The sequence below is a fragment of the Chaetomium strumarium genome (assembly GCF_033439665.1).
Source record: "Chaetomium strumarium strain CBS 333.67 chromosome Unknown B0T15scaffold_2, whole genome shotgun sequence".
Taxonomy (NCBI): Eukaryota; Fungi; Ascomycota; class Sordariomycetes; order Sordariales; family Chaetomiaceae; genus Chaetomium; species Chaetomium strumarium.
In genome coordinates, this window is record NW_026944430.1 from 4,501,495 (window position 1) to 4,528,945 (window position 27,451).

Sequence of the window (27,451 nt, forward strand, 5' to 3'; positions counted from 1 at the left end):
CACCTTGATTACCGATTCAAGCCCCGCAGTCCCGACCAGCCTACCCTACAGTCCCGTCCCGCCTGCCCTACAACTCTGGATTCCTGAACAAACATCACACACTATCCCGTACAGCACTTGAGTCTGGAGTAATGAGCAAGGTCCTACTTCATTAATCCATCCGCAGATTACCAAGACGCATTGTTCGTCATGATTGCGTATTGCCCTTCACGGATACACGTAGCTTTGCGTTCTGTTCTCACTGGGTACTGTACGCACGTTTATGCCAATCACTAAAGGAACAGGAGGATCAATAAGCTACCCAGCTGGGTCCACGAACAGACAGCGCGCTTAAATACTAGGTAGTATCGGCACGGCTTGGGCCTGAGGGCGCCTGAATGGCCTGAAGTGCAGTGGTTTCATTTAAGCAATCCTACCATTTCGTAGGAATTGCGTAGATAGGACCACCAGCCATATATCAACCCCATCCGAAATTAGCTATGGCCGGGTCTTGAAAAATGCATGTCATAGAGAGCATGCGCGGCGCGCTTACGTACATAGAATGGATGGAGGAATAGATGGCGGAATGGTCATTCAGAGGCAATCGCCAGCAGACGGGTGCCGGAGCTCATGGTATCATTCTCATATCAACCAACCAATACATCATATAATACATAGCCCGCCTGTTGCTGAACCCGATGAAGCATGCGCACACCTCTGCGAAGTTTTGCTGAAAATCCCCAATGTACCAACCGATCGCCCCTTACATAAAGTCATTCCGAACCCCCAGACTAGTGCTGAGTCCACTCGATGGTGTTGAGATCAACACCCTCTTGAACAAGCTCCCAGAGGGGGCTGAGCTCGCGGAGGAAGCCGACGCGCTCCCTGACCGCCTTCAGGACATAGTCAATCTCGGCCTCAGTCGTAAACCGACCAATGCCGAACCGGATGCTGGAGTGGGCATTCTCATCGCTGTTGCCGAGTGCCCGTAACACGTAGCTGGGCTCGAGCGACGCAGAAGTGCATGCGCTGCCCGACGACAGAGCAACGTCCTTGAGCGCCATGAGGAGTGACTCACCCTCGACGTAGGCAAAAGACACGTTTACACACCCGGGATAGAAGTGCTCAGGGTCGCCGTTCTGGTTCGTGTGTTCCATCGACAGCAGACCGTTGAGTAACCGATCTGAGAGGGCCTTGACCCTCTTGGAATCATACTGTCAAGTTGTCAGCGGTCGTTCAAAGGACGGCTTATTGAGGAAGTTGCGAGGCAAGGGCAATAAAGAAATCAGAGAAGGTGCTGTCTATCAACAGAATGGCCTGTGTCACGAGGCTTCAGAAAGCCATGCATGTATAAAGCAGCTCATCATGTGGAACGTCGTGGGAAGTCATCCAAGGGACGAGAAACGCTGGGGTGGAACGTACCTCGAGCTCTTCCTTCGCAATGCGGCACGCCTCACCAAACCCAACAACAAGGGCAGGAGCCAGCGTGCCGCTGCGCAAACCGCGTTCCTGTCCGCCCCCACTGATGATGGGCTCCAGCCTGACTCTTGGCCGCCGGCGGACATAGCATGCACCTATCCCCTTGGGGCCGTAGATCTTGTGGGATGAGATGGACATCAAGTCCACGTTCATGGCGTTGACATCAAGAGGGATTTTGCCCACGGCTTGGGCGCCATCGGTGTGGAAGAAGACCTTGTGCTCTCGGCAGATCTTACCGATCTCGGCCACCGGCTGGATAACGCCAATCTCGTTGTTCACCGTCATGATGCTCACGAGAGCTGTTTCTGGCCGGATTGCCTCCCTCAACTGGTCCAGGTCAATTAACCCCTTGCTGTTGACGGGGAGATAAGTGACCTCGTAGCCATCGTCCTGCAGATGCCTGCAGCTGTCGAGCACGCACTTGTGCTCCGTCTGGCTGGTTATGATATGCTTCTTCTTACCCGACCGGCCGAAGAACCGGGCCACCCCCTTGATGCTCATATTATTGCTCTCGGTGGCGCCGCTGGTGAAGATGATTTCCTTGGGATCCGCACCGATCAAGGTGGCAATGTGCTCTCGAGCTTGCTCGACTGCGCGCTCGCTCTCCCACCCATACGCATGTGTCCTGGAGTGTGGGTTACCGAAAACGCCAGTGTAAAATGGCAACATTGCGTCCAGCACCCGCGGATCTAGCGGAGTTGTGGCCTGCATGTCGAGATAGATGGGCCGCTGGCCCTCGTCCATCCTCGTTGCTTGCTTGAGCACATCTGGCCAAGATATCAGCGGGAATTCACTGCAGGTTTGCGGGGGCGAGGGCTTACCAGCCATCGGGCTGACATGTGTTGTTGACCCAGTCTGGGTGTCTAATGTAAGGCCTGACTTCTCGAGCTCTGTCCGGTCCAGCCGGATAGCCGTGTCCGCCTGGACTTGGGCATTGTCCGACTTTGTCTGTGTTACATAGCACCTCCTGCCAGCGCTGCGCGCCGGAGCGGCGGCCGTGCGCGATAGAACTATAACGCCTCGTCGCTGTGCACCAGATATGGATGACTTTGATGCCAGACGCGATGCCTGTCTAAGAATTGATGGCGCAATGGTCGCCATGATCAAGTAAAGGGCTGTGGTTGCGATTGTTGCGATGTCGGGATGAAAAGTTCGGCGTTCTGAAGGCGGAACGGAGCTATCGGTTTTGTCGCAATCCCCCACTGCAGGAGGGAAGGGTGGCACGGCGCTGTCTCTGCGATTGGCCGAGGGAGCTCAAGCCCCGCTTATTGCCCATTGTGGAATCAGTGCCGGGAACGTCATGGGGAATGACGAAGCCGACATCTGCGGTCACCTCGACTTTGTTACTCCGGGAGGCCTACGATACCTCATTTTCACAAGCAGAGCAGAATATCAGGACAAACGTCCAGTTTACTTGCATCGTTTCGGCAAACTCTCTCTTCATGTCATTCAACACACCCACCGTTAGCTAATGCGCAGTCCATTGGATTTGGCATTTCCTTTCCTAGCGCTGCAAGCGAATTCATTGGGCCGGCAGTGCCACCATCTGCACTCATCAGCCAAGGAACGCTGACGACCGGCTCCGCCCCGAGGAACTTCGTCATCGGCCCAAAGAGCATCAGGCGCAACGTGGAAGGGTTCCCAGGAAAGTCACCAAATACCTCGACGCCGAACCAACCTCTACAACTTGCAGGACGGCCTCACCGACTCCGGCAAACTACTAGCAAAACTTTGCTCGACTAAAAGCCCTCCCCGTAGAGAATGAGCCTCAGGGGTTTTCAAAAGGGGATCGTCCGCGTAAGTTGCTCGGTCCACGCTCGCAGCGGGCTTTCTCCCAGGGACTGACATTCTCCGCGCCCTTAGGCCCCTCAACAAATAAAGGCAAAGTTCAACATTGGCGAGCACACCAAAGACGCCGTCTACATCGACTCGGAGCGCAGGTTTCAAGAGCTAGAAACCGAGACGAAGCACCTCCACGATGAGAGCAAAAAGTATTTTGATGCCATCAACGGCATGCTCACGCACCAGATCGAGTTCTCCAAGGCAATGACCGAGATCTACAAGCCGATTAGCGGCCGCATGTCGGATCCCGAGACGCTCGTTGTGCAGGGCAATCCAGAGGGGATCCGCGCGTGTGAGGAGTACGAGGCCGTGGTGAAGGACCTGCAGGAGACGTTGGCGCCGGAGCTTGAGATGATCGAAAGTAGGGTGATTCGGCCGGCGAATGAGCTGCTCGACGTTATCAAGGTGATCCGCAAAACGGCCGTGAAGCGTGAGCACAAGAAGCTGGACTACGACCGCCACCGTGCGACGCTCAAGAAATTGCAGGAGAAGAAGGACAAGACAGCCAAGGATGAGAAGGCCATGTGGAAGGCCGAGAACGACGTGGAGCAGTCGACCCAGGAATTTAACTACTTCAACGACTTGCTCAAGGAAGAGCTGCCCAGGCTGTTCGCCCTCGAGCGCGAGTTCATCCAGCCGCTCTTCCAGTCCTTCTATTACATGCAGCTCAACATTTTCTACACTCTGCACGAGCGCATGCAGCAGGTAGATATTGGCTACTTCGACCTGACGCTCGACGTGGAGGAGGCGTTCCACAAGAAGCGTGGCGACATCCAAGAGCGCGCCGAGGCATTGTCGATCGTGAGGTTCAAGACATCGGGCCAGAAGCGCCCGCCCAAGTACGGCGGTCCGCGCCCGGGCACGGCGATAGAGGGACGCCAGAACGCGGGCTTGCTTACGGCGGGGCCGGCATCTTCGTCCTCGTCCACATCCACACCCGGCGGCGCAGAATCGGTAACCGCCGCCGCGGCAACGCCGTCAAAATCCGCCGTCGTCTCCTCCCTCCGGCCAACCTGGCAGCCGCGCCAGACCGACGTCGTCGAGAACCCGCCACCCCCGTACTCCCCCGCCCCGGTGTCGCCCGCGCTCGGCAGCCCAGGCACAGCATCCCTCGCCGTAGCGGCAGCGGCAAAATCGAAGCCGAAGCCGCCTCCGCCGCCAAAACCGAAACCGTCCCGGCTCTCTGCGACGCCCAAGGTTGAGACTGTTACAGCCCTGTACGACTACGCGGCACAGGCGGAAGGCGATCTGAGCTTCCGGGCTGGGGACGTCATCGAGGTGGTCACAAGGACGGCAAACGAGAACGAGTGGTGGACGGGCCGGTTGAATGGGAAGTCGGGCCAGTTTCCTGGTAAGCGCGGGTCCTACATCTTTTACGGTGTTATTGAGTTCCGCGGGGTAATGTACTAACTGTTGCGGCAGGGAATTACGTCAAGCTGAATCCATAGCGTTGCGATGCCACACAGCCTGCGAAGGTCGGGGGATCATAAAGCTCAGCGGCGGACATGGGGGCTAAGGAAGTGAGCAGGAAAAAGGTGTGTAGGCGCATAGACAGAGGATGGGCGTTACTGTGCATGAAGACCAGATTATACCACGAAGACCGCTTTGCATTTGGCGGGATGTCGTTTGTTTCATTCACCGAGAGTTCTCAGGGTGTGCTGTGCGTTGCTTCTGCCTCTTAAGTCAAGCATCTGGCTGATCACTCGCCGGTACCAAGGTGTGTTCCCGCGTGGATGAGGCTACTGTTGCTGTTGGGGCACGGCTTGCCTATCTGCGGACTGGATAAGGTCGTGCCTTCGTGTAGTTGCTACTTAGACTTCAAACCAAGTTGGGGGGGTAAATGTCAAGAGAAGGTTGAGAGTTCAGGATGGTAGGGAGAAGGGGAGGGAGGCGGGGTGAGGTTTCAGATACTTGCCGTTCGTACAGTAAGGTATTTACTCTACGCGCGGGACGCCCCGCGGTTGGGGTGATACGGGCCGAATTTGCGCTTCATTCTGTGTTGGCTCCCCGGCAGACTCCCCGTTCTTGGACACGATGCCTCGATACCAGATGCGGCCGACCGAGATCCGTTCGCGTAGCCGGGGGTTGTGCGTGGAAAGTGTGTATTGCATACATATCCCCGGGGGCAGGCATACTAGGTAAACTACCTTAGGTACCTAGCCAGTCACTTGATTGATTATCGAGCACGTGCATCTCCCTAGGCTGTTCGGTCGTCTGCCTTCACTTATGTGATGCGTGGGCGATATGGGGGTTGACGTGATCAGTGTGAACCTCACCGCGGCTGGAGTGGGGGGTTTGCTATGAATGGGCGGAGGAACACGTTGTTGGAGTGTATCATGATGCATGTGTGGTTGGATAACAACTACTAGGTAAGGGAGTGGAAACTGACTACTAGTAGAGAGGGAGAAAGAGAAGACAACTGATACTCGTCTTCACCCTTTTTTTTCCCTGCCTGCGTCCGGTTTTGGATGATTCAGATTATACGAGTATACATACTTGCAGTCCACCGCCCGTGCAGATCACGATGCTGTGCCTTGTTGGATCTGTCCCTCCTCGTCAGCTTTGCAAGTATGTGTTGGCCAAACCCCACGTATTCTCATCTCCCACATAAGTAGCTAAAACATACCCGCCGGAATATGCAATAGGTAAACAGAACTTCCTGCGAGTGGGGGTCATGATCACTACCTAAGGAACTCTAGGTATCTCGTCCGAGTCTCAGTCCCATTCCATCCTCTCGCTTTCTTCCAGAGAGGAGACTTACCAGTAAGCGGGAGCATTGTTAATCCGCATACCCCTTTCTAATCCTCTTTCCCCCTCATTCGACCTTTGAAAAGATGGACACAGATATCCTGCATATAGGGAGACCGACCTGCATCTGCAGCTTGGGCTGTGTATGCGGGAAGACTACGGTACCACGCAATTTCATTGAACGGTTTCAAAGATTTCCGCACATTACACCACATCTCAGCTGAAACGGCTAGCCACCGGTGTTACTGGGGCCGATCACCTGCGAAATGGTAGAAGATGGTCAGAGATACGGACAATCCGGTAGAGGCACCGGATGGTCTCATATTGGGTCCGTGCCTCTTTGTCTTGCGGTCTGCGGATGTCTACGAGGCTACTTATTCAACTCCCCAGTTTCTAGGCCGCAGGCTGCCGTTTACGATGAAGATGGCGTCCTTGCATTGCAGATATTCTATTGACTAGTACTTATGGAGTCATGGTAGATCTGCTTCCGACACCCGTCGACACCTTTTGTTTCCATATGAGTCGGGCACGGGACTGGGCCAATGGGGAGTATTGGCTGTAGAAAGTAAGGCTAACTCCGTGGCAGTTCATGGGTTACACTACATGACACAAGGCTCTGCCGAGTCATCTCCCGGGTCGGCCAACGTTTCACTGGCAGCCTTGTGAACTACCTACCTTAGGTACTTGACGTCGATAGGTCATATTAAAGATGCAAAAGTGTTTTCTTTAGGCATCGCTATAAACTCTACGCATCGCGTGGCAGCAATGTGTATCGACTCACCACCAACACCCCGCCCCCCCTTGCTTTTGGTTGAACTTGTCGTTTCCCCTCCTTTAGATGTTGCGGCTAGGGATGCAATGGGCTGCTGCTCCGTGGTCTTCAGCATCTAAATCTGGCAATCAACTGCATTAGTGCGCGCACTTGCATGCTCTCAGAGTGCAAAGTGGTAACCCCTCGATATCTCGCGGTATGCAGCCGGCTCGAACCGCCTCCAGGACACTTCGTTGTCTTGATGAGTCCCGCTCGTGGACTGGCCCAGATTGAAACCCTCCCCAAGACAACAGGTAGTATCAGACTGCGGCAGCGGGCCCTTTTTAGCAGTGTTGCTACCCTTTTCCTTTGACTTTCCGCCAAGGGACGAGCTACCCGAATACGGCGGCGTACCATTCAAGTAGATGGCGGGGTCGAAAGACAGGAATATCAGCGCTTGGATGCCTCCCGCCCTGTTCCCGGTTGCGTAGACAATGGACCGTTCGTCCCAGCTGCCGCGCAGACTTCCGAAATGTCCCGGGGGGCTCAGCATTGCGTAAAGCTCGGCAAGCGCGGGATCAGGATCGGCCGAGTTTGGTTTGGGTGGCCAGAAGAGGTTGCTCTCGCTTTTGTACAGTCCGTCAATCTGGCGCAGAAGAGCTGCTCGGGAATCAAGTTCCCCTTGTGCTGCCGGCAGGCATTCCGGCCGCGCAAGCCCCCCGGGGCTCCGCGGATGCCGTGAGCCGCCACGGAGGCGGATGCGCTGATCCGCGGGGTTGAAGGGGTCTGACTCGTCCACAAGATCAATAAACGTGTGGCATGGCGGGTGGTATGAGCGAATGGGACACTTGCTCAGATTCACGGCGAAAGTAAACCTGTCGTCACCCGGGTGCACGGTGTTCGGATCTCGCAACCTTGTCCGAGGAACAGTCGCCTGCCGGTTCTTAGCCGCAGACGTTGTAGAGCCTGTTCCCTCCAATGAGCGCCCAGTCACAGAGCCTTCGGTTGGATCATCGAAACTGATGGGCGTCGTATAGTATGTACGCCTGGCTGAGATGCTGCCAGCGAGCCACTCCTTTCGGGATTCTATGGCCTTGAGCTCGCCCGTTGACTCGTCTTCAAAGATGCGGAGGAAGGTCCATCTGTCGTCGATAGGGCCTTCTGTATGATTCCGCCGCCAGATTCGCTCCCGAGGCAGCGCTTTGAACTTCTGAAATCCCTGCCGAGCGAGCGGAAATCTGAAGCAGGAATAGTACGAGATCCAATCCCCTGTTTCGTCTTGGAAGTTCCCCTGGTTCGACACACCGTAGAAGTAACCCCCAAAGATCTCAAAGCAGACCGTCGCACCGATGTCCGTCCCGATCACCATCGGTATATTGAGAAGGCCGAGCCATGTGCTGGCGCTCTCCGATGTCCCGGCTCCGGCTCGGATGTCGAAACCGCCGATCGCCCAGCGGTCATAGCCATCCACCGCCTCATACGTGGTGCCGTAGAAGAGAAACTCGTTGTTGTTTCGCACAAATAACCTAGACGTGGATACCAGCTGACGGACTGCCACGATCCGGGCTTCTCGGGGGTTGACGGCCACAAGCCAGTTGCTTCGCTGCCCGGAGTCGTTGTGCCGGCGCTGTTTGTAGACACAGGAGACAATGTTGTGTGAATAGTATAGCAGCTGAAACTTGCACTTACGCCGCGGCTGAGGATCTTGGACCGCTTCGAGGAGCAGCTTGGCTATGTCGACCACGATCTCGTGACTCCCAGGATGGTGCAGGTCGAGGATGCGAAGGTTGTGATTGCGGACATAGCAGAGAATACCGTTTTCATACATCCAGTGCTCGGAAAAGGCAACCACTGCAACGAGATAGGGAGACACGGACGCAACCGCTCTTTGACGCTTGGTAAGGCGCCTGAGGCCGGATGCATACCTCTTGTTGACCCGAGCGTCGCGAGCCTCTTTGCTGTACGGTGCTTTGCTCTGTGCGAGGCATCAGCATAACGGTACGCCAAAACCCCATCCTCGCTTGACTTGGCTGGAGTGGGTAGCTTACCTCAAGCAACCATTTCGAAATATTGGCCTCCTGGAATAGAAACAGAAATTTCTTGCAGGAGAGGCTTAGGCTGAAGACGTCGCTTAATTCGAGATAGTCGACTACGTACGATACCAGTTCGTACGGCAACTTGACCAACGACATGACCCGACGCACGATCAGCGGGGGCAGAGTCAAAAGGGGTCGGAATTCTGGTCAGCATCGACGGTGTTCTTGCCAGCCAAGATCCTTGGTCTTGAACAAGTGGGAGGGAAATGGTGACCGAGAAGATAGGGCAATTTTCAAGTCTGCGGGGGTAAGGAACTAACAACCAATGCCCGATCCATCCCCCCAACCGGGACTCGGCCTCGAAGCCGACTTATAAGCGGGCTGTGAACAAAGATGATCATCGGCAACAAGGCTCTAGAAAATCCTCCCTCGTCTGAAGACTCCCTTGCTTGACACCGTGTTCCTAAATTCGGATGCATGGTGAATGGCACGCACGCCTTGGGTTTCAGTGATAGGTGAGGCTCTGTTAGACTCCAGGTCCCTTCCCCGATGTCAGGTGTATACTACTACCCCCGGGCCGACTTAAAAGTGCTACCCGCACACGGCATGCATTGGGGGCACGCAGCCCGTTGACCAATCATCGTACCATGATGTGCCCCACACATATTTGAGCCGCATTGAACTTGAACTGAAGCTTGGCAATCCTGGACCCAAGCAGCACCATCCCGAGGCCTTCAACCGGAGAAAATCATTGAGGTCACAACATTGGCCAACGTGGCTTCATTTATGTGTGGATTTCACATGTGCCGTAGCACACGCGACGCCGGCGCAATGCGATACGCCGTACAACGGGGCCTTGGAAGTCGGGATGACATTCGGTACTACCAATCTGGGCTCGCACAGCGAGGCTGAAGAACTAGCACTTCCCTCCTCATTGTCCCACTTGCCCGGGTGACGCTGGTCTCGTGCTTACCTTGTTCGACTTCATCTTCGTTGTGCAGCCGCCGCATGGCCGAGCTGACGCGTAAAATTCCAAACTGCCAGTCCAGAGTGGCTTTGCTCGGCAATAACTACAGGTATCGCAAGTTGTTTTTGCGAGCAATCTAGCATGTGGTTGGCATGCTACGCATCTTAGGTTCGTGTCTTGACGTGCGGGAGGCGGTGCTCTAAGCACCAGGCGCATGCCCTCTTCATCAGTCTGGAAACGTTCCCATGACACATTGCTGGTGTGTGGGCTTAATCATACGGACATCGAGGCTATCTGATGATTCTGATCTAAGCCGTTTCCGAGTTCGGCTAGTGCGGCTCGTGAGGTGTTTTGGGATTGACAGAATACAGGTCTTCAAACACGTCTCTGGAGACTCGAGTCTCGGGCGCGCATCGATGCGTTTGTGCCCGTTGCAGCCCTTTTTCACTGTTGTTGTTTTGCAAACAGAGACAGGAGCACCGGGGGCAGTAAACCCAGATCTCCAACAGGCGAATAGAGAGATCTGTGTTGCCTTTCGTTAGGACCCCAAAAGATCATTGAAGAGTTTCAAGGTACCTATATTCTTGGCCAGTCAGATTGTATGGAGAACTGTCAACCAGCGTGGTTTGCCAGTCTTCTCATGATATCGGACTTGAGTCAATTTTGTGGGTTCCCGGAGTCCCGGCTACTAATCTTACTCATCTTGTTACCCCGCAACAGCTCGGTGAGTCGTGACCGGAGGCCGCGTGCAGCTCACTTACACGACAAAACTTGGAGTCACTTACTCATCGCCATAAAACTTATTCACTTCCTCAGCATCTAGTACTCCCGCCGACAATGCCTCACCGGTTGCAAGATGAGATCCATCCTGAGGTGGACTTGTACCGTCCATTCACAAGTGATACCATCCTCGAGGTCCGCACTGGCAGGATGAAACCCCTCAGCGGCCTCACCGTGCAGTCTGGCATCGACAAAATTATTCGCGATGGGCCGGTGCGTGTTACCGAAACGGGGCTCGAGGGCGATGAGCATGACCCTACCTTTCACGGGGGCGTCGATAAGGCCATCCATGGATGTATGTACTCGATCAGCTTACTCAAAAGCCACACACCCACACACATGAAGTACACATATACTGACCTTTTTACACAAGACTGCTGCTCCCACTACCCGGCCTGGCGCACCGAGTTCCCCTCGGCAGCCGCCTCCTTCCGACCAGGAGCCTTCGGCGAGAACCTCGTCACCGCCCACCTCAACGAGCGCAACCTTTGCATAGGCGATATCGTCTCGATCAGCCGTCCGGCCTCTGACACAGACCGCGGAGAAGATCACCGCGTCCTGCTCCAGGTCAGCCTCCCGCGCCAGCCGTGCTTCAAGCTCAACCACCGCTTCCAGCTCAAGAACTTTGCCCCCAACACCTGGAAGACCAGCCGCACGGGTTGGTACTTTCGCGTGCTGCGGCCCGGCACAATCCAGGCCGGGGACACCATCCGCCTTGTCGAGCGTCGCCACCCTGCCTGGACGATCGAGCGCGTGCAGGAGTATCTGCACCGGAACACGGGCGACGCGGCGATGAACGAGGAGCTGGCGAGGATCGAGGAGTTCGGGGCCGAGTGCAAGGATGCGTTCCGAGCGCGTGTCGCGCGGCATAAGGCGAAGGAGCGGAGGGAAAGACTGAAGCAGGAAGGGAAGGGTCAGAAGTGGAGGGAATATAAGGTGGTGGAGAAGACGAGGCAGACGGCGAGGATCATGTCGTTTGTTCTGGAAGCTGTTGGGCCCGTAGGTGGAGCGGGGAAGGAGGAGGACGGAGACGAGGGAGAGGAGGTCGAGCTCCGACCCGGTGCACATGCCAAGGTCAGGCTTGGGAACGGCCTTGTGAGAGCATACTCCATTGTGGATGGGGATCGTAGCCGTTTCCAGCTTGGGGTGGCGCTAGACGATAAGAGCCGTGGCGGGTCAAGGTATCTGCACGAGATGGTTCAAGTCGGGCACACACTGCAGGTGGGCGCCATTACCGCCGCGGTACCCATGGCTAGTGCCGCGAGTCACCACGTCTTCGTTGCCGGTGGGGTTGGCATCACGGCATTCCTGGCACTGATCGAAGGGTACAAGAGTATTCACTATAGTGTTGAGCTGCACTATGCAGTGCGCTCGGCGGAGGATGTGCCATTCCGGGAGCGCCTAACTAAGCTTGGCGACGACGTCGTCATAATCTACGACAGAGCCGCGGGACAGCGGCTTGATATCCGCCGCATCGTGGGCAACATTCCCTGGAACTCGCAACTGTACTTCTGTGGGCCGAAGCGGCTCATGGACGAAGCTGCTAAGGAGACGCGGGCGCGCGGCATCCCGGAAAAAGAGCTGCACTTTGAAGCATTTGAGGCTGATGTGTCAGGCGATCCGTTTGAGGTCGTCGTAGCCAATAAGGGCGACACCACCATCAGGGTGGGCGAAGAAGAGACTCTGCTCGAGTGCCTGCAGAAACAGTTCGATGAGGTTGATTCGAGCTGCTGTGTTGGCAATTGTGGTACCTGCCGGGTCACCCTCAAGGGTGGCCAGGTCGACCATCGTGGAACAGCACTGACAGAAGAAGAGAAGGCCGCGTCCATGCTGACATGCGTTAGTCGTGGGATCGGACGTATCACTATCGAGATATGATGTGGGGCCCAACGTTTCTTGGGTTTATCCCGCTGCGGCCCAGATCTCTTCCGAAAGCCGCCCTTAACAGTCACCCCTTACGGCATCTTTCTGCTCTGGGCCGATCCTACTTACTTACCGGTCATCTTCACCGGTTAAGTTTGGCGCTGGGCGGGCTGGGACGAGTGTTGGGCATCTTGCTAGGTCTCGGCCTGAGCCCAAGGGAGAGGCAAGCGCTCCAAGCGCGGCCAAGATAGCCAACCAAGTTCCAGGTTGCTGAGCCTCGGTCCGGGCGGACGTCCGGATAACCAACCATGATGCTGCCGATGGTGCTGCGGAGTACTACGGTGGTGTGGTGGTCTACAGACCGTCAGGGATGCCATAGACTCCCTTCTAAAATCATATGCCCAGCTGGTCGGCCTCCCGTTCATGATGTAAAGCAGTTTACCCATGAGCGGGGTGTTGGGGAGTGCCTTCAGGGTAACGTCAAGTACTCTGTATAGCGAGGAGTGCATAGAGCTAGACATCGTGTTCTGTGCTGTTACTCCTCATAACACAGAGACAGACTAAAGGGGGAATGGAACTGCAAACCGGCCAGGGCAAAACATCAGAAGCTCTGGCAGTCGGCCAGCTCTTTGACAAACGGCGAGGCAAAGCCGGGAGTCGCAGCGCAGTTTGGAAGCTTAGCGACGCCCTGCTTACTTTGGCCCTTGGAAGGTGTCCTTCACAGACGGGGGGCACCACGGTATTGAACGCAGAACCGTCGACCATCAGCTGCGGATAGCCTATCGGAGAAAAACTCGTGGCCGAGAGATCCAAACTTACACGACTGTGGCTTCAATAACGACATTGCGGAGGACGGCATGGATCCTCCGGGACCTGTTTACATTAGTTCTAGTGTACTAGTTTTACTGATAATATATGCGGATGGCATGCAGTAGTCCGTATGCTCGAAGTCACCACGGGGCCGATTCTGGCGGTGAGCGGTGAGGGCGTGACTTCACCGTCGCCTTATCCCTTGTCTCGAGATCCGGTACAAGTACCATGCATGTCGTCTTGGTTCCGAATCCCACACGTGCTATCCTGATTTGTCTCACCGCAACCTGCATCGGGACTGCGGCTATGCCAATTGCCGTCCGAACTTCTTCTCAATCAGCACCAAACGAGCGACGATGTCACAGCAAACGAGAACGGATCAGATGTACCCTAGATAAGAAAGTAGTACCGCATGATAACCCGTACGCCGCCCCGCCAATGGCAGGCGATGCCAGCATGCCAGCCAACAATGGCGATGTTGATAGCCCATGGCCTACCCGATGTCTTTGCCAACCGTGTTAACTAGCAGCGCAAATTCGACAGACCAGACGACACCTTGAGGTCTAGCAGGGAACGAGCGGAACGGCAGCATTGTAGCGAGCCAGTAGGGATGGCAGTCCAGCGCTAACTTGATCTTCTGGTACGCCAACCTGTACGCTGAGAGAATGAACGGTATCACCGAGACAACCACGCCCTGGAAAGGGAATGTCGGTGAAAATGGGGACCCTGACAGTGAACACAATGAAGACGGTCGAGGAGCGGAACTCTGGCCCGTCTGGTCTGATTCCAAATCGTGGAGAGTGATGAAATGGATTCGTAAAAAGAGGGATGACTTGGCAAAAGTCACTTGCATCCTCCAATCTTTGAACTTGTGGCTTGTCCGAGGGCATTGCAGCGTTGCAAACATCGGAATCTGTTGGATAATATAATATACCCTCGCGAATGACCTCTTCAAGTTGTTGTATTGTTGTATGGGCCATTTGTTGGCTGTGTCCCGAGAACTGCCAAGTAATATCCTTATCAGAGAACCTGACCATGTCCAATAGGAGCCCAAAATAGGATAAAGGTGGGGCCTAAATTTTCTTGAGAATCTGTGAACGGCACAGCGGTTCGGTTCTTCGAGGCTCCACGAGTCCATGTCAGCTTCAGCTTCATATTAAAACCATAAATATGCCATCCGGTCCAGCAACGCTCGGGGACTTTTCCGTCCTTCCGGTCTCGATTCCGCCATTGCCGTCATTCCCTAATAAAGATGTATTCCACTACCTCTACGTGCGGCGCAACACGCCCAAGATTCCCACGCCGAACGATACCCGCAGTCTCTTTTTGACCAATGTGCCCGCCGACAGCACGGAGGTACATCTCCGCGCTCTCTTCGCCTCGCTAGTAGGGGCAGGGCGCTTTGAGAGCGCCGTCTTCGAGGGCGAGCGGAAGGATGCTCGTTCGCAGTCCCAGTCGCCGATCGATGCTGCCACGCCAGCCTCCGCCGCCCGACTGCTACAAGCCCACAGCAAGAAACGCAAGCGCGAAGACGAAGAGGCCGAGCGAGCGCGTGAAGAAGCCGCGGCACGTCTTCCCAGCACGTGGACTCGGCCACTGCGGAGGAGCGGCAGCACGGCGGTCGTGCTACTAGCAGACAAGAAGAGCGTGGAGCAAGTGCTGAAGGCAATCGCCAAGGTGCACAAGACAAGGAAGTACCCGACCTGGGGCGGCAATCTTCCAGAAGGCAGAGTTCCACCATTAGGCTCAGTCTGGCTCAAGGCGCACAACCGCCTTTCTTACCCAGACAAGCAAGCGCTGCAGGCGTCAGTGGACGCCTTCTCATTACTGTATGCCCGGCGCGAGCAAGAGGCAGCCGAGATTGCCAAGCGGCTGCGGAACGAGCCGGATGAGGACGGCTTTGTCACGGTTACCAGGGGCGGCAGGGCTGCGCCGGCCAGCCGGAACGAGGCGGAGGAGGCCAAGCGCAGGATGCTGGAAAAGGAAGAGAAGAAGAAGCAGGAGCTCATCAATTTCTACCGGTTCCAGCTGCGGGAGCGGAAGAAGGCAGAACAGGCAGAGCTTGTCAAGAGGTTTGACGAGGACCGGAGGAAACTGGAGGCGATGCGGGAGAAGAAGGGCAAGTTTGTCCCCGAGGCGTGAGGCCTTGGCGCTGCACGCAGATCATGATGAGCCTTGTTGGTGTTGCGCGGAGAACAGCAAATCGGCCCATTGTCTGGCAATACCCAAGCAAAGGGTGTAGTGTCGAGCGAACACAAAACGCCTCGCCCTTTGAGGTGGTAAAATGGCTCGCAAGGCCCTGCTACTGGGCGCGGCCAATACAAAGACTGTTGGTGAGTAGATCTATTTCCTCTCTTTCGCCCAGGACCTATCCACAACATGATGACGCACGCGGGGCCATCAGATCGTCCTTCTCGTTGCTCGGTGGTTTTCTGCCTGTGACGGACGAAGGATGCAGGATGACAAAATCCGCGCTCACAACAATCTTCTCAAACGGTCTGATGTGTGTTTGTACGGCGCAGGGCTGTTTCAGCAGGGAAGATGCCGACACCGGGCTGACAAACGATCTTCAGGTTAGACGTGATGGTGACGTATTGGATGTCGGAATTGCTGCGTTTGAAGCCTCAGCAATGTGGTCATACATCCCGGTGTTGGAGGAGATCGCCGGCTTGTTGGTTCGGTTGACAGCTTCGACAACAAGTTTGACAGAAGGGTTGTGCCTGGTCGGGACGGTCCACCGGGGCGGAAGTTAGCTCCGTCAAATAGCATGCCACGCTAATGCAGAAAACGTGCATTTCCACTTCAACGGAACCAATCCGGATGTGTCGTTTCCCCTTAAATATGGATCTGCGTCGAGAATCTGCGGCCTTTCCGTCTTGATGTGGCACGATAACCTGGTTGAAGATGGTGGGGAGTGGGAGGGGTTAGGGTTGACGTTGCAGCGTTGATGCGAGGAGGCGGCGCGGATCCATGCCAATTGAGTGCTGCTGCCACGGCAACGCCCCGCCAAATAAACAAGGACCAGCATCCGACGCAGGCTTCGTCAGTTGAACCCAATGTCGTATTGAGCCCGAGCTGCTGGTCGGACCCGGAATGAGCTCGAGGTTGGGCATTGATTTTTTCCGCCGAGACAATCCGAGTTCCTTCATCTGCAACTTGTTGATGTGTGTCTGCAGAATTCTCTTCCAAACTGGAAGATCGGACCACCTTCAAAATTCAAGCACTTGGTTTAGCCTGCTCTCTCTCCAGCTATTGAACTCGAAGCTCGAAAACTGAAAAGAACTAATGAGGCAAGACGTCGGCCACGATGATCGAGCCCGAGAACTTGCGTTCGGCCTCGCTGTACATTAATAACCAGCTGTTGTCCCGGGGCTTGCTGCGCGATGGCAACAGCATCGACTTCGCCTGCCCGGGCGATAGTGACGGCGAGGTGGCCGAGACCATGAGCCGCATCATGGCGGTGGTAAACGACCTTATTCTGAGGCGGGATGTGAGTAGCAATCTCCTTTGATCTGTCCTGCCTCGAGCCCATATTGACCCATACAGCGCGATGCCGAGCAGCGCGAATCCCTCTCAGCGACGTTGCGGACACTCCGCGCCGAGTCCTTGCGGCAGGCCAACGACATCCAGCGTCTGCAGGAGAAGCACGCCGAGGCACAGCGGAAGGTCGGCTTGAGCGAGGCTGCCGAGGCCACCATGCGGACACACCTCAAATCGGCGGAGGCGACAGTCCACCGCCTGAAAGAGGAGGCAGCTCGCACCAAGACACTCGTAGCCCAAACCAGAGCCTCCTGCGCAAACGAGGTGCGCAAAAGGGACCGTCAGATCGAGAGCCTCAAGAAAGCCGTCACGGAAGCCGGCAGGGCAAGAGGCACCGGGAAGGGCACGGCTGTCGCAAGCATCACGGTAGTGGGTGACGTTGGGTCAGAATCCGAGCATGGACTGCCCTCCGGCAGAGACGCCGCCGACCATCAAGGCTACGACCTCCGCTCGGAGACGAACGCCTTCTTGGCTGAGCTCGCCAAGGGCCTCAGCGAGGAGAATGAGGCTTTGCTCGACTTGGTGAGGAGGACAACGGAGGAGCTAAAGGAGATGAGTGGCTGGGAGGTCACAAATGGCACGCCGATAGAGAACGGGGACGGGCACGCCCTGGCGCTCCCCTCCAGCCCGGCGGAGCTGTCGATGGAAATCCATGCGGTGCTCGAACACTTGCGTACGATCCTGACGAATCCTTCCTTCGTCCCCATCGAAGAAGTCGTGGTTCGCGAAGATGAAATCCACAGGTTGCGCGACGGCTGGGAGAAGATGGAGACACGCTGGAAAGAGGCCGTCCATCTCATTGACGGCTGGCGCAAGAGGATGCAGGCAAGCGGACGCCCTGTCAACGTCGAAGAGCTGAAGATGGGGCTGCGGCTCAGCCCGGTGAAGGTGAACAACGTCGCAGAGACTTCCCACGGCTTTGACCTCCGGTTAGACGCCCTCCACGAGGATGAAGATGAAGATGAGGACGAAGATGAGGAAGACGAAGAGCGCGTGGATTTGATGCTGCGGCACTGCGATGAAGAGCCTTTGGACTTGGTTCCGGAACCGGAGCTCGACGATGGCGATAGCGATGCCTCCAGCGTGTTTGATCACAACGTCGACGTTGACGATCTCGACGTTGAGGAGCCGAACGTCGAGATCCTCCAACAGTCTGTCATGGCACCTCTTCCTCCGCCTCATCAGCTGGGCCCACTTCGCGACTCGCCCTCGGCGGCGAATAGAAGCGGGCGTCCGGAGTACAGAAGGCAACCGAGGTCTTTCACGACCATCGCAGAAGAAAAAACAAACAACGTCGCGGCCGAGGACGCCCCGTTACCTCCGCCCCCTTCGGAAGAGAGACCGCAGCAGTCGCCACAAAAGAAGCCACTTTTATCGCTACGACCAGTGCCTCCGGAAGAGGCGGCTGGGATTGCTCTGCCTCCCTCTGCTGTTATTGCGACACCGGACACTTCGGTCGAGAACACGTCGTTCAACTTCAACAAGCCGGGGGATGAACCTACAGCAAAGCCCGCGACAACGTCTTCGAGGACCCAGACACGCCCGATATCCCCGGCAAAAAAGAAGGACAGCACGAAGAGGGACGCGATGAAAAGGGGCGAGCGGGAAGCGGTAAAGCCAACAACTTCCAAACCAACAACCAAGCCGCCGACAAAGGCACGGCCAACCCGGCCTCCGATCACTAGGGGAAGATCAGAAACCAGGAAAGACGAAGCGGGAAGCCACCCGACGAGGCGGCCACCGCGAGCGGCGTCAGCAACCTCGGCTAAGTCAGCTGCATCCGCTACTTCTGCTACCTCAACCAGATCCACCGGGGCGAACAGGAGCGCAAACACGGGCAACCGCAAGACCGCTCCGCCATCGCCGGCACCGGCCTCAATGGAATCACCCAACCGTTCCCCGAGACGCGTCAACTCCCGGCTACCGCTGCCGCGGTCAGGCTGTAACGGCGTGCTCCCGCCACCGCAACAGTCACCCCTAACAATGGACAAGATTGCTGCCAAGCTAGCCGCCTCGGAACGGGAGGCCGATGCCGCTCGGGTACGGGCCAAGCTAAAAGCCGCCCGCCTCGGCAAGGGCGTGAGCCTCCCACCGCCGCGCGGGGCCGCGTCTACCACGAGCAACACAGCGGCGGAAGCCGAAGTCGAGGGAACAATGAATTCACGTGCGGAAAGCGGAAGTGTCACCGGTTCCGCCTCCGCCTCCGCCTCCGCCTCCGCCTCCGCCTCCGCATCAGCGTCAGCGTCAGCGTCTATGTCGGACCGCGCTCCCAGCTCTGCCACCACGGGCTCCTCCTCCAGAGACGAGGATGTCGACGAGCTCGGGCTGTCTCCGCCACAAGGGCAGCCACAGCAGAAACAGCAGCAGCAGCAACCGACAGAAGACAGGAAGCCGGCACGAAAGAGAGAGAGGCGCACGAGCAACGTGGCGTCGCGCAGGAGGAGTACGCTGCAGCCGTGGGAGTTAGACGCCTTGATCCAGGGAGGGAAAGTCACTGTCGAGAGGTAGGTCCCAGCTGCATTTTCTCGCTGGGCCCAATTTCTTTGGGGGAAAAAAGGTACTGGATGCTGATGATAGGCTTTCTTTGGCATTCATTTTAGAGGTGGCAGGGAGCGGAGTCCCCGGAGACCAGCGCAAAACCGGGGGGAAAGAGACGGACCGGAACGCGACGGCGGGCGGGGGGTGGAATACCTTAGGGGGATCTGGGAAAGCAAAGCCGGCGGGGTTGCTGCTGATGAGGAGAGATGATCGTGGGATTATCATGATGAGTTTATGACGAGATTGGCATTTTGGAGGTTTCGTTTTTTTTTTCTCTTTTGTTCGTGAGTTCCTGCCCCCCCAAGTTCTTGTTCGTTACATTGCATTTGCATACATGGATAGGTGGATGGATATTGCTGGCTTGCCTGTTGCTGTCCGTTTTTGGCTGTCCCTGTTGATCTTTCTGTCTTTCGGGGCATGCATTTTCTGGAGAATGGGCATTGGGTGTGGTGCATTCGGATACCTTACCATTCGCTTCGTCCGGTTTGTCTGCGCATTCGTTTGAAGTTGTTTCTCCGGCTCACTTCATCATCACGGGTATCTTTTGGGGGGGGTTGTTGGGCTGGCACAGAGAAATAATCAATGGGCAGCGGAGAGATTTATCAACAAGCCAAGCATACTTCTCGGACTCTCCCCTCCCCGAAGTTTCCCCTCTCAAACCTTGAACCTGAAGCCGTTGACTACACCCTCGCCAGGCACAGCGTTGATGGCCCCCTCGACCCAGATGCCGGCATCTAACTTCCTGTTCAGCCGCACCAGCACCATGCGCATCACGGTGGCGGCGCAGATGGCGACGAAGGCGGTCACGCAGTTGACGACCATGGCCACCGTGTACTGCGGATCGGCGCTCTTGGGGTACATGTACGAGGCGTAGATGCTGCTGCAGTTGCTGACGGCGTTGATGAAGGCCAGCGCGGCCGCGCGCTTGGCGGGCGGGCGCGGCATCGTGTTGCTAATCCAGGCCAGGGCGACGACGAAGCCGCTGTACACCGAGGGCACCATGAGCATCATGCTGAGATAGCGCGGCGCCACCTGCGTCGTGGTGGCGGCGATGATGTAGGCCGCCACGGCCACCCAGAGCGGGATCGTGATGTGCCAGTAGCGCTCGCCCGTCTTGTCGGCGTGCGTGGCGTTGAGGTAGGTGGCGATGACGCCGAGCACGTACGGCGGCGCCGTCAGCAACAGGGACACGACGCTGCTGCGGCGGCTCGAGGACGACAGCGCCCCCTCCTGCAGCGTGTTCACCACCGTCGGGAAGAAGTTGGTGACAGACCCGCTGGACACGATGCAAAAGAGCAGGACGAGCTGTGATTGTGATTGGTCTGTTAGCCTTTTTTCTTTTTCTCGTTCTCTCCCCAGGGCATTCATTCCGTGTCTGAAAAAGAAAAAAAAAAAAAAAAAAAAAAAAAAAAAAAAAAAAAAAAAAAAAAAAAAAAAAAAAAAGGGCCAAGTTGAGTCGCATACCAGGATGTACGTCTTGAGATCCGAGAAGGCGAGGACTGCGCCCTTCCAGAAGGTTTGCTCCTCGCTGTTAACCCAGTCGTCCTCGCCGATGTCCTCCTGAAGTCGCCTAGATTGCTTGTCAGTCGACTAGGTACTCGGCCTCTCTTCTCTCCGCTGATTCTCTCGAAGAAAAAGAAACAACGCACCACACAGCCAAGGTCTTCTCCTCCTCCGTCAGCCATTTAGTTGTGCGCGGGAAGTTAGGCAACACAAAGCCGCAGCACATGGCAATGGCAACCGTGGCCGCGCCTTCGATGATGAACAGCCACCTCCAGGCGCCCAGGCCGCGCGTGCCATCCATGCCATATGTCACACCCGCCGAGATGAGACCAGAAAAGGCACCGGATATCAGGGCGCCCGAGTACAAGACGGCGGTGCGGAAGCCAAGCTCCTTTCGCGTGTACCAGCACGAGAGGTAGTAAAGGCACCCTGGGCTGGAAGTTGGAACGAGTTTAGGTAGTTAGCCAAAGAGTCTTGATGCTCGCTCGCTCGCTCAAAGAAAGGGGAAGATCATCTCCGAACACGCCGCGGCCCACTCACAAATAGGCGGCTTCGACGATGCCGAGGAAGAAACGGTTCGCCAGCAGACCGGAGACGTTCGAGCAGACGGCTGTCAGTGCTGAGATGATTCCCCAGATGATCATCTACGGCGCGGCGGAACTGTCGTCAGTGGTTTGCACCCGGGAAGCATAGCATAGCATACCTTATGTGACGGAGAAAAAGGGGGGGCGGGGGGGGGGGGGGGGGGGGTGGATGATGGAATGAGCGGGAAAAAAAAAGCATACGCATCCCGGGAGGTAGATGGCCGGTTTCCCAAACTTGTTGAGAAACAAGTTGGAAGGTATCTGCATGAGCAGGTACCCGACAAAGAGAATGCTCACGGCCGTCTGGAACTCGGTGGATGACAGGTGGAGGTCTCGCTCGAGGCCTGCCAGTCGTGCAGCAGCGATGTTGTTCCTGACGAGCAAGCATACTGTGGTTAGCTATGCCATTTGGCTTGGTTGGAAGAAGACCCTCAGTCTCAGCAACGCACCGGTCAATATAGTTCATGATATACATGATGATGATTGCGGGGAGGATCCGATAGTCGAGCTTCCTCTTCAGGAGCTTCTCCAACCGCTCTCGCTCCTCCGGAGCCAGGTTTCGGATGAACTCGGGCGGCTGGTTTCTCTGTAGCCTCTTGTTGTCCTCGACAGTGGTTGCCGCGGCCTTTTCATCTGTGCTGCCCGTCTCGTCGCCCTTGGAGGTCTTTTCAAGCGTGGGGCCGGCCATTGCGACAGACAGTACAGGCTTGGACGCTCTACTAGGTGTAAGAAGAGTAGCTAGAGACAGTGATGAGGAGTTGGTTGGAGTGAAGTGAAGTGAAGGGAAGTGAAGAGGGAGGGACGGAGAGGGTGTGTTATTTGTTTATCCCAGTCGGAGGACATTCTTTCTGCCCGGACGTCATCCTCACCCCGGATTCTGGATGATCCTGGGTAACGGGTAATGGGTAATGGGGTGGCACAAGGGACATCACAGATTCGGTGTGCCTGCTTCGTCAAAGCTTACACCAGATAAGCAACAGCCAGTCGACGTGTCGTATCCCGGCCCGGGTACGCGGTAGTGGCAGAGAGGACAGGAACATCTCCAACCTGCTCGTCATCATTGGCTCGGGTGAATGCCCCCGGCAGGTGTGCCGGGGAGGAGTTCAGGTAGGACGGGACGTTGCCGTGCGGGGTGTTGCAGAGAAGAAGTCGATCATTTTGAAGGTAGAAGGTAGAAGCAGGAAAAAGCTCCAAAATTGGTACATGGCCAACCTTGCCAATTAACCGGTCTCTCCAAATCTTGCAGATCCCATCCTGTGAAGCCCTCGACGCAGGATGCCTGCTGCCGTGGTAGCATTTCTTACATGCCTCTCATTAAAAGTCTTAACAAGTCATCCATAATAAATGTATAATCGCCCCAACCGCCATTGCTCATCGCATCTTGAAAACTACAATGCGCCCGCTGGCTGTTGGAAAAACGGAGAAGGAAGAACGAACGAGAAGGAAGAAGAAGAAAAAGAAAAAAAAAAATAAATGGTCTGAAAGTAACATGCGCCATCCAATGTCCACACAACGGTTCCAACAACAACCCTTTCGTAACCCGTCCTGGTATAATCGTACAGAATTACAGATCATGACCACATCAATGCGTAACCGTCCTCACGGCCTGGAGGATGACCCCAAACATCAGACCCCTCGCCACCTCCTCGATCTGGAGACAGTCAAACAGCCGACCCAGCGCCTCCGAAGTGGCTGCCTGACCCATCACGCCCTTAAGTGCGGCAGGCACACCGCTCTCAATCAGCAGCTTCCTCGCCTTGACCCGGAGGTTCTCCTTCTCCTCTGCCGCCATCTCCGCCGGCCACGTCGCCCGCTCCTGCTCCGTGGGCATCGTGTTCTCCCGGAGCCTTTTCAGATGGCCTGCGATGCCGCTGTCCGATGTGTTGGCGTCAAGCACCGACGACTGGATGAGGGACTGGATTGAGAGCAGGGACGGGTTGCCCGGCCGCAGGAGGAACGACTTGGCCGCTGCGAGCAGCGTGCGTCGGATGTTCCATGCCGACGACAGAGTGTACAATTCGTTGATGACGGCAAAGATGAGCTCCACAGCCACGCGCGTGTCCTGCTCGGACAGCTTGGTATGCTGCTTCACTCCCTTCAACGGCGGGCCATTCAGCCGCTGCTGGGGGCTGCTGAACGACGGCATGGTCAAAGAGCGTGTATGGTGTTGGAAGTCGTTGGGGCGCACATTCGCCGGACTGACCGGAGATTCGTAGTCGTCCGAGATCATGTCCGGCGGCGGCGGCAACCGGAAGCCCTCGAAGCTAAGGCTGGAAGGAGACCGTGCGGGCGGCGCCCGGCTTGGCGCGCGACTCGACGGCCGGCTATGTTCCCGGCTGTTTCTCGCCGACGCCGAGGCTGACGCCCGGGAACGCGGCTGGTTTTCGGGTTCTGCATCGCCTTGCGACTGGTAGCTGGGGCGACGTTCCATCGGCGGGATTTTACCGGGCTGCAGCGCGACAACTGACGAATGCTGGCTGTCCAAGCTGTCCCGAGTTCGCCGCATCCCGCTGAGAGATGCGCTGCTGTCCGCGCGAGGCAGCGCCGAAATGGACAAGCGACTAGCTGCCGTCACGTCCTGCAAGGCCGAAGGCGGAGGAGACTGGGCAGGAGGTGCTGACTTCCGCTGTCCCAGACCGATATTTCCCAGCACTCCCGTCACGCCGCCAACCACCGCCTTCGAGCCCTCTAGCGGGGCGCTCGTGAGCACGTCCAGCACGTTCTTGCCCAGCTTTTCGAACGCTTGGAATCCAGACTTGGGGGCGTTCGGGATATGGCCGTTGTCCTTCTCGAGGAACTTCTTCAGCCCTTCGCTTTCTGCCAGGCTCTGGTGCGAGCAGGCATCGCGTAGGTAGCGCTCCAGTTCGCTCCGCAGAGATGTCCGGGTGTGTGCTTTCCAAGACGGTACGGTGCCGTGTTGCCCTGAAAACCCCGTGGCGCCAGATACTGTCGCAATCCGCCGTAGCACCTCGTGTAGGGTCTCGAAATCGCTGTATTTTCTGACAATCATCCACCCCGGGTAAAGCGTCGTGGCTGGTTCGATCTGCACTAGATAATCCCACGAAGGCTTGGACCTAATCCGGCCATCGCCCGGCTCGTCCAGCACGGTAATGGTGGCGTTATGCAGAGTCAACGGGGCCGGCTTGCGAGGCACGTTCGCCTCATTTCCTGTCTCATCTCGAGTGCGTGGAACGATCTGGTCAAAGCTTGTGAAACGGGACCCCGAATCTGCTGGGGGAGACGAGTTATGGCTCGACGAGGGAGTCACGCCAGATAATGGGGTGACGGGAGTGTGGATGGCTTCGTTTCTGCCCGTTGACCCATCACTGCTCGTCCTCTTCGGCGCGCTCGCGGAGGTGTCCAATGGCCGAGGAAAGCCTGGTTTCTCAACGGCGCCCTTCATGTCGGATCCATCACCCTTGCGTTTCGGGGCGTCGGCAGATGCACTCCCGGTCTTGGTAGCGGTCTTGGTAGGTTCTGAACTGTGCTCTTGTGATCCTTCCCTGAGTGCCGTTTCCTTGGCGATCATCTCGTTCAGGCGCTTCATCTCTTCCACAGCCAACTCCATCTCCTCCTCCGCTTTGCTCAGCTTCTTCTTGTGAGCCAAGGACTCCTTCCGGCGTGCCTTCTCGTATTCAAACGAGTTCCTATTCCCTTTGGTGAGGCCAATGTTGCCCACATTGCCGTCCAGATCAGCAAATGCCACATCGGCGCCGGGCCCGGTTTGCATGCCGACGTCGATGGCATGACTGAGGTCAGGCTCCCCGGACTCTAACAGGTATACAATCCACGAATTGATAAATTCCGGCTTCGAGCACGACTGCAGCGTCATCTCCAGAACGACACCAGCCAAGATCTCCCTCAGGAAGACTCTGGCGGCATCACAATCGTACGCTGGACGGTCCAAGAAGCCCAGGAGGTCCTCGGAAGCCATGCGGAATTTGCCCGCTTGTTGCTTCTGGTCTAGCAGGTTGGCTAAGTTGGACTCGGGATGCGAAGCAAGATAGTTGTAGACAGCATCTGCAGCCGTGGCGTTGGAGTCGGGTGGCAGCTCGGAAAAGGCGTTGGAAAGCTCAGACATAAAGACAACAAAGATGGAAGAAGAGTTGGTCAGGAGCTCGAGGAAGGCATCTGCAGGCCGTTTTCTGCTGAGGCAGTTGGAAACAGAGGTGATGAAGGACGTGAGCGTCTTGCGGCAGGCCATTGGGAAGGACTTGTCTGCAGGCACAATGGGGGAATACCACCACTTGACATAGTTGTCGATGACAGCGTCAACGAGCTCATTCAAGGCTTCGCGCGTCTCAGGCTGCAGGTCGTCAAATGAGCGCACCAGTGCGCCCTCTGAGTCCTCTGCGCTCTGTTCCTCAAGCAACGCTTTGTCCGAGTCCTTCCTGGCCGCGAGCAGCCGCGCCAAAACATCAAGCCCTCCTTCGCCCCGGACCGCGCGCGCCACTTCGATATTGCGCTGTTCCCATTGTATGAAAGACACGATCCCACCGAAAGCGCCTATCAACACAAGACCCAGTCTGCCCAACACTAGGTAAGTCGTTGCGGCTAGGCCGACAGCGACACCACCGAGGGTTTCGGGCGTTGCTGTTGCGAGGAAACGGAAGACTCGGTTCGTTAGACTCTCGTTGTCACTGGCGTTTGGAGGGTTCGACGGATGACGAGCTTGTTGTGCGTCGGGCTTAGCGGCTTCTTCTGTTTTGCTTTTCTCTTCCATCTTATCGGGTATGGCGCCCCGAATCGGCGCATGTTCTTGTTTCATAAACAGGAAGGGCCCGGCCAGGAATTCATTTGATTCGAGCTGCTGATATGTTGGCGTGGGCAACGGGAACAAGCGGACGACACGGCGCGGATGAACCTAGGCATCAAGCAACTAAACAAGGCATTGAGGTGAGGCAGGGGCTATCCACGGCATCGAATGATGATTTTCAAAGGTTTTTTGTTGCTGACCGACACACGAACCCTTGGCCGATTTCAGGGGCCTTCCCCAAACTGACAAGATCTGGCCAGCCTTGGCAGTGCCAAGCTTCCTCAAAACATCGTGTCTCCACCGCAGGGCTTGTTGCAGGCTTGCCAAGCTTTCTGTTTGATGAATGGGTGGGATGCATGATTTCAGGTCACGTGCCGACGCGCTGCACATAGAGTCGTAAATTACATATGAAGGGGTACGGTACATCGTGCCGACGTCACGACCGCAGCTGTGTCGCGCAGTCCCGCGCTGGTAGAGTTGGCGCCTCGGGTCTCGACAAGCAAACAACTTATCTTCCCACAGCTCTTGGATTGAACTCGAGTTTTGAGCACACAGTAGCGATCAGTATCGCAGAGGTTAACACGTTACATTCACAAAACATTACTAGCGCATCGCCCTCGCCCAACAATGCCGTTCAAGAAAAGGCGCCAAATTGAAGCCGACAGTGACGGGGAAGCACAAGTCACCAAAAAGGCCAAAGGCGACAATAAGCCCAAAAAGGACCTCTCCAAGGGCAATGATGCAGAGGGAAATCCATACTGGGAGGTTGGTTTTCTTACCATTTCGACATGCCAAGTCCTATTAACTCACTAATACTCTCTCCGTAGATTGGCAGCAACCGGCGTGTCGGCTCTTCGCAGTTCAAGGGTGCCACTCTGGTCAATATCCGGGAGTACTACACGACTCCTGATGGCGAATTACGACCTGGAAAGAAGGTAGGAGTATCTGATTGCGCCTACCACTCATCCGCAGCCCACAACTCCAACAGCAGGGACTAACAGTTATCTCAGGGAATCTCACTTTCACTAGATCAGTACAAGGCCCTTTTGAAGGTCATTCCGGAGCTCAATGAGGAGCTCCGCTCACAAGGGCACGCTGTGGACGAAACCCAGGTCTCTGGAACCAGCGATGCCTTGGTGAAGGCGGAAAAGCCAACTAAGTCCAAGAAGCCGAAAAAGCCCAACTTCGAGCAGACAAGTGAGGAAGAAGAGGGAGACGATGAGGAAGAGGGAAAGGACGAAGAGGAGTGAGGGAGTCGTACGTTCAGGGACGATG

General features: G+C 56.3%; 9 protein-coding genes across 9 annotated transcripts; 5 read left to right on the top strand and 4 right to left on the bottom strand.

Moving 5' to 3' along the window:
- Positions 1 to 395: 395 nt before the first annotated feature.
- Positions 396 to 2,798, bottom strand: B0T15DRAFT_526317 (pyridoxal phosphate-dependent transferase). The gene is made up of 3 exons (XM_062868901.1): positions 2,280 to 2,798; positions 1,402 to 2,225; positions 396 to 1,193 (listed from the first exon to the last, which is right to left on the bottom strand). Exons 1-3 carry the CDS (start codon positions 2,557 to 2,559, stop codon positions 771 to 773), a joined length of 1,527 nt encoding a protein of 508 aa, XP_062724923.1. The 5' UTR covers positions 2,560 to 2,798; the 3' UTR covers positions 396 to 770.
- Position 2,799: 1 nt separating this feature from the next.
- B0T15DRAFT_526320 (BAR domain-containing protein) lies at positions 2,800 to 5,180 on the top strand. Its single transcript, XM_062868902.1, has 3 exons — positions 2,800 to 3,255; positions 3,322 to 4,651; positions 4,723 to 5,180. The coding sequence occupies exons 1-3, from the start codon at positions 3,220 to 3,222 to the stop codon at positions 4,746 to 4,748; spliced, it is 1,392 nt and encodes a 463-aa protein (XP_062724924.1). The 5' UTR covers positions 2,800 to 3,219; the 3' UTR covers positions 4,749 to 5,180.
- Positions 5,181 to 6,980: 1,800 nt separating this feature from the next.
- On the bottom strand, positions 6,981 to 8,991 carry B0T15DRAFT_509532 (uncharacterized protein; the record flags this gene model as incomplete). Its single annotated transcript, XM_062867795.1, has 2 exons — positions 6,981 to 8,774; positions 8,848 to 8,991. The coding sequence occupies 2 exons, from the start codon at positions 8,989 to 8,991 to the stop codon at positions 6,981 to 6,983; spliced, it is 1,938 nt and encodes a 645-aa protein (XP_062724925.1).
- A 1,501-nt stretch (positions 8,992 to 10,492) lies between these two features.
- On the top strand, positions 10,493 to 12,550 carry B0T15DRAFT_131444 (pyruvate kinase-like protein). Its single transcript, XM_062861750.1, has 2 exons — positions 10,493 to 10,877; positions 10,956 to 12,550. Exons 1-2 carry the CDS (start codon positions 10,640 to 10,642, stop codon positions 12,458 to 12,460), a joined length of 1,743 nt encoding a protein of 580 aa, XP_062724926.1. The 5' UTR covers positions 10,493 to 10,639; the 3' UTR covers positions 12,461 to 12,550.
- A 1,551-nt stretch (positions 12,551 to 14,101) lies between these two features.
- Positions 14,102 to 15,613, top strand: B0T15DRAFT_131439 (ribosomal RNA-processing protein 7-domain-containing protein). The gene has a single exon (XM_062861749.1). It carries the CDS (start codon positions 14,426 to 14,428, stop codon positions 15,395 to 15,397), a length of 972 nt encoding a protein of 323 aa, XP_062724927.1. The 5' UTR covers positions 14,102 to 14,425; the 3' UTR covers positions 15,398 to 15,613.
- A 949-nt stretch (positions 15,614 to 16,562) lies between these two features.
- B0T15DRAFT_509535 (Afadin and alpha-actinin-binding-domain-containing protein) lies at positions 16,563 to 19,303 on the top strand (the record flags this gene model as incomplete). The annotated part of the gene is made up of 2 exons (XM_062867796.1): positions 16,563 to 16,745; positions 16,802 to 19,303. The coding sequence occupies 2 exons, from the start codon at positions 16,563 to 16,565 to the stop codon at positions 19,301 to 19,303; spliced, it is 2,685 nt and encodes an 894-aa protein (XP_062724928.1).
- A 658-nt stretch (positions 19,304 to 19,961) lies between these two features.
- B0T15DRAFT_526333 (major facilitator superfamily domain-containing protein) lies at positions 19,962 to 22,572 on the bottom strand. Its single transcript, XM_062868903.1, has 6 exons — positions 21,870 to 22,572; positions 21,622 to 21,793; positions 21,377 to 21,480; positions 20,983 to 21,270; positions 20,798 to 20,903; positions 19,962 to 20,638 (listed from the first exon to the last, which is right to left on the bottom strand). Exons 1-6 carry the CDS (start codon positions 22,106 to 22,108, stop codon positions 19,988 to 19,990), a joined length of 1,560 nt encoding a protein of 519 aa, XP_062724929.1. The 5' UTR covers positions 22,109 to 22,572; the 3' UTR covers positions 19,962 to 19,987.
- Positions 22,556 to 26,381, bottom strand: B0T15DRAFT_526335 (PXA domain-containing protein). The gene has a single exon (XM_062868904.1). The coding sequence runs from the start codon at positions 26,186 to 26,188 to the stop codon at positions 23,003 to 23,005; it is 3,186 nt and encodes a 1,061-aa protein (XP_062724930.1). The 5' UTR covers positions 26,189 to 26,381; the 3' UTR covers positions 22,556 to 23,002.
- A 422-nt stretch (positions 26,382 to 26,803) lies between these two features.
- B0T15DRAFT_491682 (transcriptional Coactivator p15-domain-containing protein) lies at positions 26,804 to 27,426 on the top strand (the record flags this gene model as incomplete). Its single annotated transcript, XM_062866803.1, has 3 exons — positions 26,804 to 26,941; positions 27,004 to 27,111; positions 27,187 to 27,426. The coding sequence occupies 3 exons, from the start codon at positions 26,804 to 26,806 to the stop codon at positions 27,424 to 27,426; spliced, it is 486 nt and encodes a 161-aa protein (XP_062724931.1).
- Positions 27,427 to 27,451: the final 25 nt, after the last annotated feature.

Excerpts from the sequence above, each read along its gene's own strand:
- B0T15DRAFT_526317 (XM_062868901.1), bottom strand. The coding sequence starts at position 2,559 with ATGGCGACCATTGCGCCATCAATTCTTAGACAGGCATCGCGTCTGGCA. Across the intron at positions 2,226-2,279 it reads ACATGTCAGCCCGATGGCTG|ATGTGCTCAAGCAAGCAACG; the intron begins GTAAGCCCTCGC and ends TATCTTGGCCAG. Across the intron at positions 1,194-1,401 it reads TTGCGAAGGAAGAGCTCGAG|TATGATTCCAAGAGGGTCAA; the intron begins GTACGTTCCACC and ends ACAACTTGACAG.
- B0T15DRAFT_526320 (XM_062868902.1), top strand. The coding sequence starts at position 3,220 with ATGAGCCTCAGGGGTTTTCAAAAGGGGATCGTCCGC. Across the intron at positions 3,256-3,321 it reads TTCAAAAGGGGATCGTCCGC|GCCCCTCAACAAATAAAGGC; the intron begins GTAAGTTGCTCG and ends CCGCGCCCTTAG. Across the intron at positions 4,652-4,722 it reads GAAGTCGGGCCAGTTTCCTG|GGAATTACGTCAAGCTGAAT; the intron begins GTAAGCGCGGGT and ends CTGTTGCGGCAG.
- B0T15DRAFT_131444 (XM_062861750.1), top strand. The coding sequence starts at position 10,640 with ATGCCTCACCGGTTGCAAGATGAGATCCATCCTGAGGTGGACTTGTAC. Across the intron at positions 10,878-10,955 it reads CGATAAGGCCATCCATGGAT|ACTGCTGCTCCCACTACCCG; the intron begins GTATGTACTCGA and ends TTTTTACACAAG.
- B0T15DRAFT_131439 (XM_062861749.1), top strand. The coding sequence starts at position 14,426 with ATGCCATCCGGTCCAGCAACGCTCGGGGACTTTTCCGTCCTTCCGGTC.
- B0T15DRAFT_526333 (XM_062868903.1), bottom strand. The coding sequence starts at position 22,108 with ATGGCCGGCCCCACGCTTGAAAAGACCTCCAAGGGCGACGAGACGGGC. Across the intron at positions 21,271-21,376 it reads ATCGTCGAAGCCGCCTATTT|CCCAGGGTGCCTTTACTACC; the intron begins GTGAGTGGGCCG and ends TCCAACTTCCAG. Across the intron at positions 20,639-20,797 it reads ATCTCAAGACGTACATCCTG|CTCGTCCTGCTCTTTTGCAT; the intron begins GTATGCGACTCA and ends TCACAATCACAG.
- B0T15DRAFT_526335 (XM_062868904.1), bottom strand. The coding sequence starts at position 26,188 with ATGAAACAAGAACATGCGCCGATTCGGGGCGCCATACCCGATAAGATG.